The sequence below is a fragment of the Palaemon carinicauda genome, chromosome 19 (assembly GCF_036898095.1).
Source record: "Palaemon carinicauda isolate YSFRI2023 chromosome 19, ASM3689809v2, whole genome shotgun sequence".
Classification (NCBI taxonomy): Eukaryota; Metazoa; Arthropoda; class Malacostraca; order Decapoda; family Palaemonidae; genus Palaemon; species Palaemon carinicauda.
Window position 1 is genome coordinate 116,682,087 of NC_090743.1, and position 7,319 is coordinate 116,689,405.

The following is a 7,319-nucleotide window of genomic DNA, read 5'->3' on the forward strand; positions in this document are numbered from 1 at the left end:
TAGAAATAATTTACATAAATAAAAGATATGGAAAATGACTGGAGAGGCATTAAATAAAAAAGGTAATTTATCGCAATTTTAATATTCTTGGCATAGTGCATAAAGCATTATGAAGTTGCATTACTTATTTTATCAACACAGTTATCAACCAACATCTTATTGTCAAAATTATCGTAGTTTACTCGGTCCTCACGTGACAGAGTCTAAGTAAACAATGAAAACCGCGCGCTGGTAAACGGATACGGAACGCCTTGTGTGAATGTACAACATTTCGACGGCGGTTAGCCACCACCCAGCCTGTCGGAAAGAAAACGGGTCGTGTGAATCGGCCTTAACTCGTCGGGTAGTGAGGGTGGGGCCGAGTGCTTTTCTTCAGAGTGAAGTGTACCAGTAATTCCTTTGTCTAACTGTACCCTAGGTTTCGAGTTCCTGTATATGTTGGCACCTTAGTTATTATGGTATTGCACATGTTAGCACCTCGGATTTTGTGTTCTTGCAGATGTTGATACTTAGTAATTATGGTTTCACTGTTGTTACGCTATATGTTAGCACCTTAGTTTCTGCATTACGCCATACGTTGGCACCTTAGCTTCTGCGTTATGCCATATGTTGGCACCTTAGTTTCTGCATTATGGCATATGTTGGTACCTTAAATTCTGCATTATGGTATTTGTTCGTACCTTAAATTCTGCATTATGGCATATGTTGGTACCTTACTTTCTGCTTTATGGCATATGCTGGCACCTTAGTTTCTGCTTTATGGCATACGTTGGCAACTTAGTTTCTGCATTATGGCATATGTTGGCACCTTAGATTCTGGGTTACGCCATATGTTGGCATCTTAGTTTCTGCGTTATGCTATATGTTGGCCCCTCATTTTCTGTGTTACGGCACGCAGTATGTTGGCATCTTAGATTCTGTGTTGTGCCATATGTTGGGTCCTTAATTTCTGCGTTATGCCATATGTTGGTCTCTTAGTTTCTGCATTACGGCACACAGTATATTGACACCTGAGTTTCTGCGTTATGCAGTACGTTGGCCCCTTAGTTTCTGCGTTACAGCATGTTGGCACCTTAGTCTCTGCGTTACACCATATGTTGGCCCTTTAGTTTCTGCGTTACGGCACACAGTATGTTGGCACCTTAGTGTCTGCGTTATGCCATATGTTTGTTCCTTAGTTTCTGCATTACACCATATATCGGTATTCTTAGGTTCTGCCTTATGGCACACAATATGTTGGCACCTTAGTTTCTGCTTTACAGTTTAGGTTGGCACCTTACTTTTGCTTTGTGGCATATGTTGGCACCTTTGTTTATGCTTTATGGCATATGTTGGCACCTTAGTTTTTGCCTTATTACATATGTTGGCACTTTAGTTTTTGAGTTGCAACATATATTGGGATTGCAGTTTTTGCTCTAAGGCATATGTTGGCACCTTAGTATCTGCGTTATGACATATGTTGACACCGTAGTTTCTGCATTACACCATATGTCAGTATCTTACTTCTGCGTTATGGCTCACAGTATGTTGGCATCTTAGTTTCTCCTTTACAACTTATGTTGGCACCATACTTTTGCTTTATGGAATATGTTGGCCCATTAGAGTCTGCTTTATGGCCTATGTTGGCACCTTACTTTTTGCTTTATGCCATATGTAGGTATTTTAGTTTCTGCATTACACCATATGTCGGTACCTTAGCTTTTTTGTTACAGCACACAGTATGTTGGTACATTAGTTTCTTCTTTACAGCTTATATTGGCACCATGCCTTTGCTTTATGGCATATGTTGGTTATTAGCTTTTGCTTTATGGCATATGTTTGCACCTTAGGTTTTTGTTTTATGCCATATGTTGGGACTTTAGTTTTTGAGTTGCAACATATATTGGCACTGCAGTTTCTGCTCTAAGGCATATGTTGGCACCTTCGTATCTGGGTTATGACATATATTAGATTCTTGCTTCATCTTCTTCTTTGTCCGCATCTTTTCCCACCTTTATGTGGGGTCGGTGTTTCTGGCCAGCGTTCTCCATCTATCTCTGTCCCACACTTCATCACCGGTTAATCTCTTTGATCGAAGGTCATTTTTTCGGAGGGATCAGCGGAGCTCCTATCGCATCACCTACGGGGAACGCCCTAGCATTAGTTTTATTTTCACAATTTTCACTGGCCGTATTTGTTTTGGCTAATTTTTCATGGCCGGATGCCTTTCCTGCAGCCAATCCTCCCCATTTGCCCAGGCTTGGGACCGGCACCAAGTTGAGGCTGGCTTGCTCCCCCTCAGTGGCATCTTACTATATGAAGTAATATAGATGGTAGCACATTAGATTTTATGTTGCTACAGATTTTGAAACACTTGTTTCTAACTTATTTCGGATCCTGGCACCTCAGCATCTGCTTAATAGCAGGTGTTGGCACTTTAATGTACCTGTTATTTCAGATGTTGAAACTTTGATTTTTATGGTACTGTTTATAACATCTTAATTTTTCTCATTGCAAACTATTTTACCTTAGTATCCGTGTCAAGAGCACACTTTAGACCTTGGTATGTTATTTGCAGATATTTGCATATAAACATCTTTCTCTCTCTCTGATTGTCTGGTTGTTGATACTGTAATTGAGAATTCCCCATCATTAGGAGTTACTTTTGTCCTGTCAATAACGATAGTAATGAATGTTTTATTGTAAGGAAATGATTTAAAACAATACTTTTTTAAAGGTTATCCTTAAATAATATATTCACAGACATGTATCATTGACATAAATATCTCATATACATTCAATAAAAAATTATTCAAAGTATCCGTTCAATGTATCCATTCAGTTTAATCTTCTGCGCTGATTCCTTCTCGGGCTCTTCGCTCGTCCTCGAGTCTGGCGAACTCGATCTGGTCGAGGACAAACTATGGCATGGGATGGGGGAAGTGTGGGGCCACGGGCAGGAGATCAGACTCGGGCTGGTATCCGTTCTCGTCGGCCACGAACTTGAGGCTGGCGATGGTTCCATCGTCCTGAACGTACCTGGAAGGGAAGGAGTACCACAGGGTCAGTTACTAGGACCTAAGTTGTTAATGGATTGTGAGATCCTTAATTATTTAAAGATCATCAGGTCTTGAATAATTTTGAGAGTGCTAGGACCTGAATTATGTAGAGATCTTCAGATTCTCAATTATTTAAGTAATACTTGGACCTAAATTATATTTATCTTCAGATCCTGAATTTTTGCGAAGCACTAGGAACTGAATTATCTGGCAATCCTCAGGCGCTGAATCCTTCGAGAAGCACTAGGACTTGAATTATCTAAGAATTTTCATCTCCTGAATCTTTTGGGAAGCACTGGAGCCTAAATTATCTAGGGATCATCAGATCCTGAATCATTTGGGGAGCACAATGAAAATTATCTAGAACCTTTAAGATCCTCACTCATTTGGGGAGAACTAGGACCTAAATTATCTAGGGCTCTTCAGATCCTCAACCATTTAGGGGTACTAGCACCTAAATTATCAAGGGATATTTCAAATCCTATGTGATTTGGGGAGAACTAGGACAGATTATCTTGGGATCTTCAGATCTTCCACCATTTAGGGGTACTAGCCCCAAAATCATCAAAGGAACTTCAGATCCTAAATGATTTTGGGGAGCACTAGGACATAAATGATCTAGGACTCTTCAGATCCTGAATGCATTTAGGAGAACTAGTGTGAATTATCTAACACCAAAATATATATGGAATATCAGGATTATCCTCATGAGGATATCTTGAAATAGAAGTTACAAAAGAGTGTTTAAAAAGAGAATATCTTTAATCTTTTAATTAGATTCACCGTACCTCCATGAGCCAATCACATTGGCGCCTCCGGACTTTCCCTGGGATCCCGAGATGTGAACCTCGATTCCGTTCTCGGTCTCGAAGTTGCTGTTGTGGTTTCTGAACTCGTCCGGGGGTGTGTTGTTTGTTCTTGAGGATGGTGGCCAACCTCGGGTTGGTGATGGGCACCTTGTCTGCCATGACTGAGGCCACGAGGAGGGCGGCTACGAACTTCAGAGGGACAGAGAGATTAGTTGGGTGAGACTCAGGTAGGCTCACCTCATGAGGAGAGCCGTCTGCGGCAGGTTGCAGGCGTGCGATACTGGTCATTTCCCTGAGGGTGAGCGAAGCCCTTTGGTCCCCCAATGGTTGTTGAGAGTGCTGAAAAAGCTTTGCTATATGGGCGGCTGGCGACGGCGAGTACTGCTGCAGAAGGTATGTTTTGAGGGCGTCATACGCTATTGGGGTGTCTCCTTGTTCACAAAGCCAGTCGGATATTTCCGGGAAGGTGTACTCAGGTATCGCCGCGAGAACATAATTTGCTTTGGTGGTTGAGCGAGTCATGCCCTTGATGCGGAACTGAACTTCTGCGCGCTGAAACCAAGCAAACGCCTCTCCGCGGGCCAACGCTGAAAGTTTCAAAGGGGCAGCGCCAACTTCCGTGGAGTCTGCCATAGTACTAATGACGGGGGTGGGGGGGGTGTAAGGCGGGAGGAGCGAGTCGATTTCCGGGGTCACCAATGTGATGGGATGAGAGAGGCTGTGACTAAGAAGGCAAGATGAAAGCAACTGAATAACTTTATTACAGAACATCAGTTTATATATACATCCAGTCCAGGCAAGAAGAACATAAAAACATAACAGGCAATTTCATGTTCAACCGACAATCGTTTCTGTTAACAGTTAACGGTGAGAAAAACAGACATGTTTATTCAGGTCCCTGTCAGTGCGAGGGGAGAGTGAAGATACAAAGGATAATATATACAATAAAAAAAAAAAGAAATGTCGTTACTATGTACGATCGTGTGACACACGGTTGGTACATAGGTATTAAGAACCTCGTATAGAAATAAATCAAATACATATGTATAAAATTCTAAGGACAGTTGTCCTGTTTAAGTATACAGTAGGCTACATATGGGCAACCCGAAAATACAGAAAAGAAACAAAAAGATAACTAGATAGAGAAACAATTAGGACGAGAGACTGTAATTCGTGCTAATCAACGGGCATGAGTCTCGCAACTTCATCTCAAAAATATTTCCTTCATAGTAAAGTCTCTCTCAATTGCAATAAAATCTGATGAAGATAATGCGAAAATTACAAATATCTTATCGTATAAAAAGAAATACATTAAAAATCAAATTAAAAATGATAAAGGAAGAAAGATATCACTTAGATAAAAACAGACGTTAAGGATAAAATGATAGAGATGGAACTGATAAAACTAAAGACATAACTGACAAAGGAAAAGTTTGACTGATAAATAAAAACACTGTAATTTCAGGTCATTGGATTAAAGATTAAATATATAAGATTTTAGACAACACTAAGAAAGGATAGAGAAATTTCGAGATAAAAACATGACCATCTTTAGCAAAGGTTAAAAGGAAAAAAGGACAAGTGTTAATTAATTGGAAATCCTTCAATCTTTTCCAGCCACTGCTAGGATCTGGAAGAAGACAGAATATTAGTGTTGCACTGTAGAATATCAATGTTTGAAACATCATGGAGATATTCTCAAGAAACAAAGGGATTCAACCTCTTTGAAACTGTCTGAGGATTTTTATACCAGCTTTGCGAAGTTGAGCAAAACCAAGGACAATCCAAGAGCTTCAAGGTCACCTAAGTAAGGTAAAATTGACCTTTCAAGAGTATTGAATAATTGGTCAATGGTTGTGAAAGGTCATCCTTTCTAAGCTTGAAATAATTTGTCAAATTCTTTTTCATCTACACATTTTGAATTCATACAAAAATGACAATGCATTCACACATCCGAGACCACGGCAGATTAGGGTACATGAAGGTCCCTCATGAATGGCAGAGGTTTGGGACACGACAATATCCTAAGAACTAACCTCATATGCATATTAAACCAAAGGCCTATCCACCCAACCTAGGACCAGGGAGGCCAAGGTAATAGCTGCTGGTGACTCAGCATGTACACGTATAGGCTCCCACAATACCCCCACCCATAGCTCACAAGAATGGTGTGGTTGCAGAAACTACAACTGTCTTGTGTGAGCTGGTCTTGAACTCTAGTCCAATTGGATGGTAAACTGGGACGTTTCTAATAGCTTAAAACGACCTTATAGGTTCTTAAACATATCTCTTTACCTACCAAACACAACCATACATACTGTGCATACACCATAAAATGTAAAAGGAACAATACAGAATCTCTCTCTCTCTCTCTCTCTCTCTCTCTCTCTCTCTCTCTCTCTCTCTCTCTCTCTCTCTCTCTCTCTCATTAAAAATTCCAGACGGCCCGCCAGTCTTCAAAAAAATGTTCGAATCAACAACATCTCAGAAAAACCGAATTCCAAACAAGAACGACCCACCTGCCTTGACCGTGACCTTGAACAGGAGGGGGTTAAGAGGTGTAGGGGAGGGAGAGGGGGGTTTGGGAGTGGGGGGGGGGGGGGGGTTGGTCCTTTGGCTGACCTCAAAGTAAACAAACGAGTTTTATTTGTGTCGATAACTTTGACCTCTCTTTCCAACCTTTGAATCTGGTCACGCAGGAAAGACCTTCGACCTTCTGAATAATATCATTGTTATTTTATCATTGAGAGGCCGATGGCACTGGCATCGTCAGCAAAGACAAGAGAGAGGATTTGGAAACAAAATGAATGGCTGGGGCTTCTAGATTTCCCCTGTCTGAGTAGGACCATCTTGTTAACATTCTCCTTTTTTTTTTATTTCATAAGCTTTGATTCCCCTTTTTCATTCCCCAAGTCTTCATCATGGCTTTATCCTTATCGTCTTATCTTAAAATCATTTCCTCTTTTTCATTTCCATTTACTGTCAATATAATCTCTTCATTTTTTCATCTTCCTATTACACAAAGTTTACCAATTCCGTAATCTATTTATCTATACAATTTCTCAGCTATTATTTACCAATTCATCCCCCTTTTTCCTTCTGGCTCCCCATTTCTCAACCTAGTTTCCCTATGGAAATCTGGTTAATCCATCATCTTGAATTTTTCATCTACTTGTTTTTCCCCCTCATGCAGCATCATTCATCTCCAACTCTCCCTCATTTTCCCCTTCACCATTTCGTCCAACACCACAAAACTATAAGTTTCCGTACTCATGTCCCTTTACAAAATGCACCTCCATCAATATGTGCCCCTCCCCACCCCCACTTCATTTCCCTAAATTACCTTGAGGACAATTCGCTCAGAGGAGACCGTCTGCCAGAGAGAAAACAGTGGGAGGGGCCAAGATGGATGCTGGGGGTATATAATAGGACTCTCGTGACCACAGGGCATCAGAGTGAGTAATCCTGCAAG

General features: G+C 40.9%; 1 protein-coding gene across 1 annotated transcript; it reads right to left on the reverse strand.

Annotated features, from left to right (window-relative positions):
* Positions 1-2,900: 2,900 nt before the first annotated feature.
* LOC137659262 (uncharacterized) lies at positions 2,901-4,135 on the reverse strand. The gene is made up of 2 exons (XM_068394292.1): positions 3,822-4,135; positions 2,901-3,018 (listed from the first exon to the last, which is right to left on the reverse strand). The coding sequence occupies exons 1-2, from the start codon at positions 4,133-4,135 to the stop codon at positions 2,901-2,903; spliced, it is 432 nt and encodes a 143-aa protein (XP_068250393.1).
* Positions 4,136-7,319: the final 3,184 nt, after the last annotated feature.

Bases quoted from the DNA above. Each gene is read 5' to 3' on its own strand.
- LOC137659262 (XM_068394292.1), bottom strand. From the start codon at position 4,135: ATGACCAGTATCGCACGCCTGCAACCTGCCGCAGACGGCTCTCCTCAT. The intron at 3,019-3,821 runs GTGAATCTAATT...CTTCCCTTCCAG, and splicing joins GATTGGCTCATGGAGGTACG to GTACGTTCAGGACGATGGAA.